General features: G+C 38.5%; 1 protein-coding gene across 7 annotated transcripts in view; it reads right to left on the bottom strand.

The window, feature by feature from the left end:
- UBE3A (ubiquitin protein ligase E3A) overlaps positions 1-14,683 on the bottom strand; it is a 54,814-nt gene that overhangs the window by 3,576 nt on the left and 36,555 nt on the right. For all 7 annotated transcript variants that reach the window (XM_051608611.1, XM_051608610.1, XM_051608612.1 and 4 more), the window contains 3 exons: positions 6,938-7,082; positions 2,213-2,418; positions 375-539 (listed from right to left, as the gene is read on the bottom strand). In XM_051608611.1, the coding sequence (XP_051464571.1) occupies positions 375-539; positions 2,213-2,418; positions 6,938-7,082 (516 nt within the window). The remainder of the gene's footprint in view (positions 1-374; positions 540-2,212; positions 2,419-6,937; positions 7,083-14,683) is intronic.

Genomic DNA, 14,683 nt, shown 5'->3' with positions numbered 1-14,683 from the left:
CAAAATACTCCAAGTGAGGTCTCACCAGGGCCAAGTAGAGGGGGAGAAGAACTTCCCTCAACCTGCTGGACACACTCCTCCTCATGCACCCCAGGATACCATTGGCCTTCTTGGCTACAAGGGCACATTGTTGTCCCATGGATAACTTCTTGTCTACCAGGACTCCACACCAGAACCAGAAGCTATGTATACATGTAGCAATGCTCTCTTGAAAAGAGGAGCCCTTTCTGCTCACAGCAAAACTGTTCTATGCCAATTTTAAAAGGCTTTTACACTTAAATGATAAGTGAGACTAAACCTTTATAGAGTGCTACATAATTCCGCAGAGAGAATCTAAAAATTACAGATTATGTTAAAAAATGACCCGAGTATACCTTTCTGTTTTCATTTGTAATAGGAATTTTATCACCGTTTTCCTTTAAATCATGCATCATGGGATTGCCAAAGAGATCCGTGTGAGATATTTGAAACGTTATCATCATATCATCTTCCACACTTCCTTCATACTCTAATAAATCTCTCAAACTCTGGTAAAGAACCTAGCAGAGTAAGAAATACACATCTGTTATCAGTTCGTTTCCACAGATTTCACTGAGTCATAGCAGAAGACATCATCTGCCTCAGAAAGGGTTGTTACATTCTACGACCCACGTCACCTACGATCTCCCGTAACAGTCCAAACAAAGGTACATTAAGCTCAGTGCTTGTAAAAATAACCAATAGCAGACATTCAGGAAAGATAAACAATCACAGTGAGTGATAACTCATTAGAAGAGCCTATCAGTACCCAGAAACCTTCCTAAAATGCAATGGTCAGACCTGCAGCTTAAGAGCCACTGATTTACCTCTTCCTCTTTTCACTTTCTTGAAACTACTTATTTTTTGGCATCCAGAACACTTTACACTGTTAAGTTGAACATGTATGTATCAAAACCGAAGAAAACACTGTATTTTATATCAGATAAAATTCAGGCAGCAGGCTTTCATCTCTTACATCTTGTTTTAAAACCCAAAGAAACTAGGAAGTAATCTTGAAGCAACACAGAGCAGTCATTAAAGTAAGAAAACATTTATACACAAAAAAACCCCATCACAAGTTAGACCAGAATTTACCAAGCTCCGAAGGAAGTGTTTAAGTCGTATTAGAATAGTTTAAAAGGGATTGTTTTTAAAAAGTCAGAATAGGTGTCAGAGGACAAACGTAAGAGTAGGGGAGAAAAGCTAGGAAATGGCCTAACTGCCTTGTTTCACAGAGATAAATCCACCTTTTCTGTCATTAAAAAATGTTGAGTATGTAATAAAAATGACAAGAAACTGGGAGCATTGTGTACTTCTCAACGTAATTTTAAAGAGAAACTGGTCAAAGCTGGCATGCCATTGTTTGCAGCCATCCAACACAGACCAGGTAAGCTATTTTTTGATTACACATGCCTTGTTTTCTGATTAAACAAACATAAAAGACAACTTCTATTTAAACTTGATAATTTTGTTGATGTTTTTTGAATAGCTGAAGATTTTGCATAACTGCTTATGAAAAGGGAAATGTCCCTCCATTTCACATGAAGTCTGCTAATAACTTGTACTAGCTAGCATGAGGGAAACCTACGAGTTTTCTCTGAGTGAAGATGGACCAGGGCCAAGACATCCTGTACACAGGCTTCCATGTTTTATCTACTAAAACACAGGCAGAGCTTAGTGGTTTTGTACAGCCAATGGCTGGGGAGGGGTGGAGGACGATGGATGTTGATCACTGCCCCCAAACCATGGGGATGTTCTGGAACTGCTTCATCTTTATCTTGCTTCAGACAAAATAAACCAGTATCACACAAAAAAGGACCACATCTTTGCATGCCTACTGTTACCTGCACTTTTTTTAAGAAACCTACTTCTGCAAATAAATAGCCTAATTTTAGAACTCTCTTTAGGAAGATAGTAGTTTGTTTAATAGCGCTCTTAGTACCATTAAGAATTTCAGCAGTATGTAAAAAAACAGAACAAAGCTTTATTTATAACCAGCCCTATTTGTTGACTTGACAATTCTGCCTTCTCCAAACCACATGTAATAAAGAGGTTTTACTGTTTATGAATTTAACAAATACAGACTCTTCATTTCACTTCCATTTCTGACAGTGATCTCATGTTCAATTTAAATCTAGATTAAGTTATTGCATGGAAAATGCATTAATAAACTCAAATAACATGATGAACTTACAGGATGAGAGTCTGCCAGATCACGGAAAGTTCCTTTTTTGCCCATTAGCTTCCTGTAGACAACCATGGGAAAATGTACATCCAGTATACAGTTATTGTAAATAGCCAGACCCAGTACTATGCCAATCAGTGTAAACTGACCCTCAGTTTCAAAAGAGGACGGATTAAACCAAAACAGTTTTGTAGATTCATCATATGTGAACATTCCTGTAAAAAAACGATGTTGAACAATTATGGTTACATTTCAATAAATATTACATATAAAACATACCATTATAAACCCATTTGCATTAGAATACCTCTAAAATATGTTTATCTTAACATTATACTAATTTAGTGGCAAAGAAAAGCTACTTACCTTGGGGTAATTTGAGCTGTTCAAAACACTGTCCCTCACATGACCACTAAAGGAAGGACAGAGCATCCTGCAGTGCCTGCTGAAGCTACACACACACAGCCTGTCAGCCCTTTCCATTACTGAGGAAGCAGCAGCACATTGTCAACACAGATGGGAATTTTGATAAATACAACGGTGTGGAAAAAAAACAAAACAAAAAACCAAACCACAAATCAAAACCCATGTGGATGAACTAATCCTGAAGAACTCCATTTACTATAAAGTGAAGGCCCTTCCTCAAAAGGCTTTTCAAGACTAGTTCCAGCAAAGGAACAGGACTAGATGCTGCCCTATGACTCAGTTGGGAGCTATGATGATGGAGCAGTGATTAACCATCATATATGATCTTAAGAGTTGGATGGCCAACAGATTTGTTTAGTTTTTTGTTTAAGGGTACTCAACAAGGTCCATGCAGCTACAACATACATTTTCCCCTCAAGTTAGGATGTAACATGGGACTGCTGCTTCACATAGAGGGGTTGCAATTTTAACAGCCTGTCACTGTTGAAAGGGAGAGGCTTTGCTCTGTTCTCCTATCCCCTCATCTGATTCAGCTCACTATTCAGGTGACCAATCTCCTGCCAAGTTCACAAGCTTAGTACCTTCACAGAAAGATTCCACCAAGAGATGAGCTGGCACACGAAGGGAGAAGGTAAAACTGTACAGACAAGAGAAGGGAAAGAAGAGAGTCCTTTACCCTTTTGGCTGTAGCAAGCCACCAGATTAGCTTGTTTATGAAAGCAGAGTTTGAGTACAGGCTATAAGCTACTTAATGAGTTCCACAGTAAAATCTGTTGCTTTTCTGACTAGATACTGAAGAAAGATAAATGCAAACCACATAGACTTCATGGGAGAGAGAGCATGCAGCCTGGGCAAGTAAAGTTCCAGTGACCTGCTGCTCGTACAACTAAGTCTTAATTTCCAGGCAGAACTTACGGACAAGCGCCCAGGCTTCATCCTCCCAACACACCAGAAGTTAGATGGATGCAAGTGGTCAAGAACATGAACTATGATTTATCCTGTCAGCTCTTAAAAGATACACTTATTTACAACCTATGGAGATGTACAAATTGCCATGCCATTGCCATACATGAACAGAGCCACAAAACTACTCCTAATACTGAAAATAAGATGTCACATTCCACCAAGAGATAAAGCCTGAAATCTCATTCTGTGTAAGGAAACAAACTGCAGACTCACTGGCTATTCCCCCAAATTGAAGATTATTTATCTCAGAAAGATACTAGGACAGGGTCAGCTATTAGAGGAACACAAATAACAGACTAACACAACAGGTAAGGCAACAGGAAATCAGAAATGAGTAAGCAACACAAACAAATAGAAGCCTGAATTCCACTTTTCTGAATTGATTGAAGGAATTTCTGGATTACTGGTACAATAAAAGTAATGAGTTGTACCTTCTGGAATATTATGAAAGAGTTAACAAGTAAAAATAAACAACACCAGCAAATGTCTAATAATGAAGGACTAACAGTTTGCCTAGAACTGTATCTGGCCCACTCGAATATAAAATATAGTATTTTATTTATTGACCAAAATTAAGACTACAGTATATTAAAAACAAAACACCAAAAGAAACTGGAGGCTGCAATAAGGGGAAAACAACTGCATAAAGCTGCTAGGAATACTGTATGAAGTCATTCCTTCTTCTCTTTTACTACATGGTGACTGCTGGTCATAAATCTAGTATTTTGTCTGAGTTATTGCCTCCTTTGAGTAAAAAAATCAAGATAGCTTAATATGAAAACACAACAAATGTGATGGCAAAGAAACTATTACAGCAGTAAACACCACTCCACATATACTTGAGAGGACAGACATTAAATTCCATTAAAGGATTTCCTTCATTCTGTCTAGTAAATAAAGCATTTACAGATCAACAATTCACACTTGGAATATATGGTGTGTAAAATGTCTGCAGTGTCTGCAGTGTCTATTAATAGGTGCAAAGAAAAACTGAATGCAAGCTACATTTTCTCCTTTTACACGTTTATGACAAAAGCCAGTAAATGCCTTTTTTACCACAAAGCTGATGTGAATAGAAAAAATGTATATACTTTTCTGTATTTTGAAAGGAGAAGTAAAACATAAAGCATGCATGCATACCTAATCTATTACCCATCTTTAAACACAGGGAGCTGTGCTGGTTTGGTTTGGAGGGATTTTTTTGGTAGCAGGGGAAGTGCCCCAGGGGTGGCTCTAGGAAGAAGCTGAGAAGCTGCCCCTGCTCCAAACCCAGCCAAGGAGCCATTAGAGGGACAAGAGATGCACCTCTGGCATTAACATACAAAAGAGCTGAGATAACACCTGAGCAGAATGAGCAGAGTTAGTAGATAAAGAAGAGCTGAGCTGGAGGGGCAGAGCAGTGCTGGTGGTTGGTGAGGAAGAAGGGGCAGAAGGTGCCCAAGCAGAAGTTTCCCTGCAGCTCATGGCGAGATGGCAGCTGTCCCCCTGCACTCATGGAGGAACGTGGTGGAACATTCCCTGAAGGCGCCAGGAGGGGCGAACTTGGCCACTGGACTTGGATGTTGTGGCCAGAGGACTCTGAAGCAGGGCAGGATGTAAAGGAATCCTTCTTCCTGAGGAGGAAGGAGCAGCAGGAACCACCAGCCTGTGAAGTGACTCTAAACCCCATCCCCTGTCCCCCTGTGCCGCTGGGGGGAAGGAGGGAGAGAAACCAGGAACAAAGGGATTTGGGCCCGGGAAGAAGGGAGGAGTGGGGTAACATATGCAAGCCCTGCTCTGTGTGTGTCTGTGTCCTGCGTGTGTGTGATTAGTGTGAAATTAATGATTATTTTTCCCCAAGTTGATTCTGTTTTCCCCAGGACCTTAATCGGTGAAGAACCTTCCTTGTCCTTTGTCTCGACCCACGAGCTTCTAGTTGGGCTTTGTCCTCCCCATCCCAGAGTGTGTGTGGGGTGAGGAAAGGGGGCAGCTGAATGAGCTGCCACCTGGTTCTTTGTTGTTGTGTTGGGCCCAAACCACAACAGGAGCATATATACACTGGCTGGATCTTAGCTGAATCAGACTTCAATTACTAAATAGGAATATTTCAATGCAGGCACCCCACATTTCTGTGTAGATATAATCAGGACCAAAATGCTTTTTGCACTGGAAATACAACTTTGTCGTAGTAGAGAAACTGCCTTACTTTACCATACTCTTAATTTATTCCAAGTAACTTTGCTACTCCAGATTCCAAATCTCTCCAAGTTAATAGCTGTTTTCAGAGTAAGACTTAACAAATGATACAGATCCATAGACATCAGTACTGGCTTATTTACAGTGAATGGCAAGTGCCAAGGTTCAGATTCTATTACTGATTTTGGGGACCTCTTTAACCCGGTCAAAATGAATTTCTGTGTTTCTTCAATAACTTGCTAAGCTCTGAAACCAACAACAACAGCTTCCTTTTTGAAAAACAGTTCAATGAATCCAAACTAACTAATGTCCATAATCTGCTGAGCTTCTTTAATAGAAGCCATTACAGGAACCAGCATTGTGACATCCTATTCCATATAAATGATGAAAACCAATATAGGAACCTGGTAGGTCTCATTTTTATTCCAGCACCAAATATTTTAACTTTTCAAAATATTTTAATCTTTTCAGAGTAGCAGACAAGCTGCACATCAAAAGCAGCATGTCCTTACATGTATAAAAATGGAAACATAAAAGACTGACGAAGAAAGCAAGAGAAAATGCAGTAAGATGGAAATGTGGCTGGTAAAACACAGAAAACTTCGGCTCCAGTATATCAAATGACTCCTAGTAGTTCTTAACTAACTAGCAAATACATTTTGACTTTCCTGCCACTCTTTGAATCTGCACCCATTTTAGATGAAATAATTAGAAGAAATGAGACTAAGATATTTTTTATTTAAGCTGAAGGAAGTGGAGAAAATAACTCAAAACCTCACCATAGTCCTACTCTGGTTTTATTGCAGAAGCCCTTCATCTTTGGTTTGATTACCAATTCTAGAAGCTAATCACAAAGCAAAGTGAGGAGAAAGGCGAGAGAAGAAAGAAAGGAACCCTGCAAAGAAACCCTCTACTACTGACTTACGACTAAACAAGCAATGGTAGTTTTCACTAACCACATACAATTATTCTTTTCATCATTCAGAGGATGACTGATGACTCAGTGAGCCTAAATGGGTCAAGTACTCCATCATCAAGCTTCAGCAGCAGACACAGAAAGGCACTGCATGGACAAACAGCCCAGGTTGGACAGGACCTTGAAAGATCATCTGGTCTAACCTTTTGTGAGGAAAATCTGATAAATCAGTAAATTACTAGAACACATACCAATATCTGGATTGAAGATTTCTTCCACAACCAGTTGAAAGAATTCTTTGGAAACACCTCCTTCATCTACCCCTTGCTCTCCTTCAAATTCAACATACAATTGCTTCTTCAAGTCTGCAGGATTTTCCATGGCAATCATCTCTAGCTATTGAGTGAATAGACAGAAGCATTTCATTAGTAAATCTGTTTACTAGAAGAGTCAGTTGAATATCAAATAATTAAATTAAAACTAGGAAGGAAGCAAGTATAAATCACAACAGTAAAATACCAGAAACCAACAGTAACGGTAAATCACTAAGCGTATGTTAGAATTTGGGGTTTAAGACAGCAATAAACTTACCACAGATCTGATAAGACAGCCAATTAAGTCTGTTAGTCCTCTCAATTTCTATTCTTTCAAGCACTCATTTTAAATAACTTAGCATTGTGTTGCACAGAATTCACAGAAAACAGTTTGAAAACAAGATCTATTACTGGAATAATTAAATTCATCTGACGGTAAAAACAGGCTGCAATCTGATCTACACATTTGACAATGAATGGTTTAGTGAAAGGATTATACAGATAAGTTTTCAGAACCTTCATGTTCTTCCAATTTACAGTGGAAGACAGAAGACAAGCCTTTGACTAGGAGCTGCATCTCACAAAGAGCTGGGAAATAAAAAAACCCAAACAAACCAGAAATAAAAATACACCAATATTGCAGTCAAATCAATCCCCTTTCCTCTTGGCCCTAACTCTTATTTCTTCAGTGCCTTAAAACAAATCTATTGCATTGCTTCTACAACAGTGAAAATTCTGTTAAGGTCAATAGAAGTTATGAAACCCTTTCTTATGAAACATCACATCTATATAAAGGACATTACAGGTCTTTCCCTTTCTTCCAACAAAAACCTATCCTTTCAGTAAATCAAAAGTCATGCAAGAATATTTTGCAGCTCGTAAGAAATATGCTGCTTAAAAGCATAAACATATTGGCTAAAGCTGTACAGCACAATTATGTGAAACATACCTACGTGTCAAGGAAGACTCAACAGCAATAAAGGCATAGACAGACCTGTTCATTCCTCTACCAAGATCATATTAGTGGTGAGCTTTGCCTCTAATCCAGGCTAGCACAAACTGTACTTACCAGCAGGTATCCTTAACATGCTGAATCATTTCCTTTGATTTCATTACCCTACCTTTTCCACACACACACGTCAACACGTCCTTTACATCCCAGAATTTTACTACAGAGGTGTGAAGGAAAATGGGAATAGAACAGAGAGAATAAAGGCAGCAGCAATGACACCACCAACTCATTAAATGACTCCCCCAATGATGCTTTTTCTCTGGGCAACTGTCCAGGGAGCCACGTTGCAAAAGCAGGACAGCAGGGGCAGAGCTAAGGTGGTTAGCATATTGACTTTGAAGACCTTGAAGCTCCTCATGCAAAAGGAGCATGTGGAGAATTGCACTACCTGCTCTTGAAAACTAGTAGCAGGGAGAAAGTGTAACTCGTTAGCACAAAAAGCTCAGTTTAAAAAAAAAACGGAGGTAAGCCATGGTCCCCAATAATGACAGCGAGGCAGATTAGCTGATTTGAGATACATGTTACAAGATTATCTGGAAAGCTTCCTAAAGCATTTAGAAAAAGAAAAGTTTTCTATTGCATATCATTTGCAGTGAAACATTTTTTGCCCCTACGGAGAACAAATAACATTTAGTCTTTGAAATTCACTATGTTTTATCAACAATACTTCTGCAGGAAAACCATGTTGTACTTTCCCCCAATGGTACTTGCATCTTGCCTTTCACGTACATCTTAAATTTATGCACCTTACAGATTTGCAAAAAAATTGTTCCCAAACAGGAGGACAATGGAGCTGAAGTCATGTTCTAAATACTACTGAGACTTAAAATAAACCTTGCTTCTGTTTTTAAAGACCATAAGTATGGGCTGTAAGTTCCCCAATTTAAATCCTTTCCACTTACAAATGGCATTAAATACCTTATTTTTTTCTTCTCAGCAATTTAACACCAGCAACTTATTATTTTGCAAGTTTTATGAATTTCGATGAGTTCTGAGAAAACAAGTATTGCCTCTGCATTTCTTTTGTGACCACAACCCTTTGTCATACTGTAAAGGTGCTCTTGTGTCATAGGAATACACTTATATTTGCGAGATTACTCATATACAGAATCCTAGGGGTTGGAAGGGACCTCGAAAGATCACCCAGTTCAAACCCATTGCCAGAGCAGGGTCACCCAGAGCACATCACACAGGAACGTGTCCAGGCGGGTTTTGAATGTCTCCAGAGAAGGAGACTCCACAACCTCTCTGGGCAGCCTGTTCCAGGGCTCTGTCACTCACAGGAAAGAAGTTCTTCCTGATACTCACATGGAACCTCCTACGCTCCAGTTTGTACCCACTGCCCCTTGTCCTATCACTGGACATCACTGAACAAAGCCTGGCTCCATCCTCCTGACATTCACCCTTTACATATTTGTAAAGATACATAGAAAGCAATTAAAGAAAAAAAAAATCTATTTCAGAGTGATTTTTTCTCTGAGAACTACACTGCAATGAGTGATGTAAAAGAAAAGCACTGTTAAAAAAGGGGAAGGAAACACTCTTAGTTGAGCAACAATGGCTGGGCAGACTGGAACACTGAGCTAACGTCCGAGAGGGAGTCAGGTAAAGAACTACCAAAAAAGTCAGTCTTGAGTCAAAGCCTAATGTTCCTTGAAGTAGCTTCTATAACCAGGACAATGTTGCTAAGCTGCTCAATTAAAGGTTGTGAATTTAGCTGCTCCTTTGAACATTCATGTCTCTCAACACTGACACTTGACAGGAAAATTTGAACTCAGTGGAAAACACGGCATTAGTCAAGATGATAGTAGAGATGCACTGAACTTTAGCAGAACTGCAACAGCGTTTCTATAGCAAGGAAATATCAACTTCAGTTTAAAGCTTTTTGGTTTTTAAATACTCAGAGCTACCGCAATTGTGTCAGCACAGATGATGCCAGCTAAACTCCGTCTACGTGAAGTCCTAAAGTTTTAGAAGTTACTGTTTTCTGCCATGATGGCCTGACTGGCCAAGCAGATAAAGTCATCACTACTTTTTTCAGGGACTTTTCCAAAAGCATGTCTGAAGCAGTAGTATAAAAAATTGAGCATCTACAAATTGAAAAGCTGAAAGGTGCGACATGACTTTATGAAGAATTAACTGTATTTGGATGGCTGAAACATGATATTGTGCCAAAACTTAAGAAATTGTATGATTTATTTTGCTTACAGAATACCATCATGCTTTTCAGAGACAAGTATCTTCCACTGGATATCAGAAATTGACAACATTTAAAAGCTTAATGTAATACCAGATTTTGTTTACCTTCATTGATACTAATTGAAATTATTCAGTTAAAAATTATCAAAAAACCCCTCAGGTTCTAGCAATGTAACATAAAAGTTCACTTCAAGGCAGTGACTTTCCATGTCAGAAGGCAAAAATGACATGAACACAAGTAATTTAAGTTTGAAAGTACCAGTGACACTTCATGACATAAGTCGGTCACTACATTTTCTGCAAAATTGCATATGAAGTAATACTTAAGTGACTAAGAAGCATCCTCTCAAGCAGTACTTTCTGGTTCATGCATACATCACCACAGTAATTCTGCACGCAAGCAAACATAAACATCGACTTAGTCTATGAGAACCTGAAAGCTCCTAGAGTACTTTGTTGGTAATAGACTATGAGAGAATCTGTCTACTGGCTTCAGTTGTCACATACAGTCTTTGCTCATGAATATATTTAGCAGAGCCATGTACAAGCAGGAGAGACTTGCTGCCTGCCAGCCGTCTACATTCAATGTGAAATTTGTCAAGGTGAGTTTCTAAGTAGCAAGCATCAGTCAGACTTGGATGGAGGAGTCCAAGACATTCTCACTTGCAGAATCCCTGTGTCATAACTCACATCCTTTATATTACTGCTACCTTAGAATAAATCCACATACAATCTGTGCAAAAAAAAAGTAAACTCAGAGGAAGGGGATGAAAGAAAAAGCAGTTGGGGAATGAAAAGGCAGAGGAGCGCATTTAGGGATAAGGTTCCTTTCAGTACTACCACACTCAAGTAACTTGAGTTAGCAGTACAGTTAACTTCTCAGAAAAACCTGTCTAACAGGCAAAAAAAGTACATTAGCTGCTTTCAAGAACTGCAAACTCAGCTACCAACTCCCAAATGCAAGGGTTCCTTAACAAAAGTGGTGACTAGCACTTTACTAATCAGAACCTCACCACCCATGTATTTTTTCAGACTAGCTTACATAAAAATAAGCATACAGTATTTCTATAAGGAATGTTTCATTAAGTGAGTTTCAATTAAAAATATGATAAATGAGTTTGATGCAAGTTGGACACAGGCAAAAAAGCTGAATGATAAATGTGTAAACAAAATTTTTGCTTAGATGTATTTGTTCTGGGGTGAAGTAAAATTGTCTTAGTAAGTGACTTTAAATGAGTTATTGCTTCAAAGATATTTAAAAAGTATTGCGTCAAATTTTCAGTAAAAGAAAAAATCCTACAGTAATTAAAAAAAAATAAATCACTTACCAGTGCTCATATTGGTTGTAAGGAACTCCAACAAGTGAGATGTACATAATGAATTCTCAAAGTTTTAATATTAAATGTTCGTAAGAGAAAAACAGCTTGGTGATAACTTAATTAGCTTGACTAACGAGCAGAGAAAGACCTGTACTTAGTCCATTTTCAAAAAGAAATTACAAAGGCTGATTGATCTATCTGCTTGAAAAAATAACAAGCATCAATAAGGAAAATATGAATAAGACCATCTCAACCAAATTTTTCATCAATATTTTCTGAAAATGCTTTCATCATGAAGTTATTCTATATATAGTAAAAAAGTCAGCAGTTCTGTAAAGACACACGTCTAATAACTAAGTATGTAATTATCTGCAATTCTAACGAGTCTAAGTATCCAACCTCAGAAATAAAACTGCAACACAGGCGTAAAGATATTGTAATCATAATTATTTACCTTTAATTCAAGCACATCTGGAAAAATTCTGACACTGAAGAGATCTAAGAATACACTTTCACTATTGAATACTATTATCTTGGCAAGATCTGACAGTTCTCAGTGAGACCCTTCCAAAGTTCAATACTGCACCAGAAACCATAACAATGACTGACACAAACTCACACAACTATCTTTTCACTTAGGTTTGATGCTGTCAGTGCTACTACAAAAGCACATGGTGCCCAACTTTGACCTGCAGTTCCAGCTTTGACTACTATCAGAGACAGAACGAATCACTTTAAGGATTACCACATGAAACTGAAGGTCTTAATACAGATCAATTACAGGCCAATTAGAAAGTGGAAACAAAATGTGAAATTTACTAAGAAAAAAAAAACTTTCTACCTTTTACAGGAAGTAAACATGCAATTTTTTAACAGATCAGGCATCCGCTGAAGGAGCAAGATGACAGTGTAGAGCAGTGCTTTCCCCACGATACTTCTACAGCTACTGGCAGACTTGCAGATTAGAGACTGAGATTTGTGTGTGGGTCACATCAAAATGCTTGTAACACCCATTAGCTTTTGACAGATCTTCCTTTCATGAGGATCTAAATGCTCTATGCAACGACAGCAATAACTTTAAGGTACACTGCATGGAAAAGATATGTCCTTCTGAGTATGTTGAACATCTCTCCTATGAAGAAAGGCTGAGAGAACTGGGGCTGTTTAGTCTTGACAAGAGAAGGCTGAGAGGGGATATTAATAATGCCCATAAATATCTGAGGGATGGGTGTCAAGAGGAAGGGGCCAGTCTCTTTTCGGTGGTTCCCAGTAATAAGACAATGAACAATGTGTGTAAGCTAAAATATAGGAAGCTCCATCTCAACATGAGGAGAAACTTCTTTTCTGTGAGGGTGATGGAGCACTGGAACAGGCTGCCCAGATAGGTTGTGGAGTCTCCTTCTCTGGAAACTTTCAAAATCCACCCTGATGCATTCCTGTGAGGCCTGCCCTAGGCCCCTGCTCAGCCAGGGGCATTGGACTAGATGAACACTAGCAGTCCTTTCCAACCCCTAACGTTCTGTAATTCTATGTTAAGCCTGCTTATGACTGGGTGCTACCAGTTCAAAGAATCACTCTTTCCCATTCAGCTTCTCCATGTCATCTTTTATTTCCTCTCAGTCATTTTTTTTTACCATTAAGAGGACTTAACAGTCTCTCTGAAGAGACCGTGAACTCTTCAAATATACTCCTATTCTGTCCTTTAAAATGAGAACAAAGAAAAAAGATACAAAGGCACACCACAGTAAGGAGACACATTGTATAGTTTCATTTGCTCCTTTTTTAACAGTCCTCAGTAATATTTAGAATCTCTTGCACACTGATACTTTACATAATTAGTTACCTTTTAATTATTGGTATGTTTTATGTACCCACTACATATATTTATCAACCCAATTTTCTCTAAGTCCACATCATCTCACAACAGCTACTTTGCTGCATCTGCAGCTCCCTTCCTCTAGCTAGGATGGGGAGTCTTCATTCACCTCCATTTTACTGAACACAATCTATTTTCCACTTTTGAGAAATGCCCAGGCTGCACTTGCTCTTATTGACTTACACTATAGTTTAGCTTATCCTACTTGAATTCAGAACAATTTTATCTTTTTCCTTTATTATTCACCCCAGAATAAACAGTTGAAAATTCTTGCTCTTGCTGGGGCTTTGACAAAGTCAGATCACCATAATTTAGCATGTTCTGACAGCTTAAATTAACAACCATAAGAGGATCCATGGCAACTGCACAGGCATGTACTTGTAGATGACTAGGCTGTGCAAGAGCTGCTGCCTAAGTACATCACTATTTAAATTAATATGTTTGAGCTTAATCTGATTCAAAACACCTACATTTTCAACAGAGCAAGAGCGTGCACCTTGATGACTGCTGTGATCCTCCTGTGGTGATACAGCAGCTGCACCGGCTTGATGTAGCCCATGAACTTTTTAAGCAACACTAAATATTTTTTGTCCTCAAATACTTCAGCTTCCTTCCACAACAAGCAATATGTGGAAGAATGCCATCACTCATACATAGGGATTTCCCCTCATTAGCATGAGCAGGAAGGTTTGCTTCCTCTCTTCTGAAACTGACATTAAAATGAACATCTCCTTAAAAGTAGCTCTTCATTTAGTTCATCCTCTCCAAAAAAGATAGTATTGTCCCTTCCCTTTTTTTGCAGTATTTATGTACCCCAAAGCAAAACAGCCAAGGAAAAAAAAAATCATTATGTTAACATGACAAGACATACCTGCATAGAACTGTAAGTTTTATAGGTAGTGAAATCACAAACAGTATTCTTAAATTAGGAAACTGGTGCAGAGTAGGCTCAGATCTTAACACAGTATATTTCTTATTTGCCTAATATAAAATTTGGTTTACAGAAAGCAAGTAATTTCTGCATTGCAATTTTATTTTTCCTATAGGTACTGGAGACAAAGGTTTTCCCTAAGAAGTCGTAATACCATCAATTCCCATGAAACAGCTAACCCATCTGAAATTCAGAGGTACAGAGAAAAATCAAGGTGGGAGCTTATTTAGGGCTCTCACAGTTGACTTTCAGTAGCAGTTAAAGTAATCAAATTTAACTAGAAGTAATAGCAGGGTTGAGGGGCAAAATGAGGTACCTTCCCCAGAGTCTCTCCAAACACCTGTCT

This window comes from Apus apus, chromosome 1 (assembly GCF_020740795.1).
Source record: "Apus apus isolate bApuApu2 chromosome 1, bApuApu2.pri.cur, whole genome shotgun sequence".
Lineage (NCBI taxonomy): Eukaryota > Metazoa > Chordata > Aves > Apodiformes > Apodidae > Apus > Apus apus.
The sequence above is the reverse complement of the archived record's forward strand: the minus strand, read 5'-3'. Positions and strand labels throughout refer to the sequence as shown.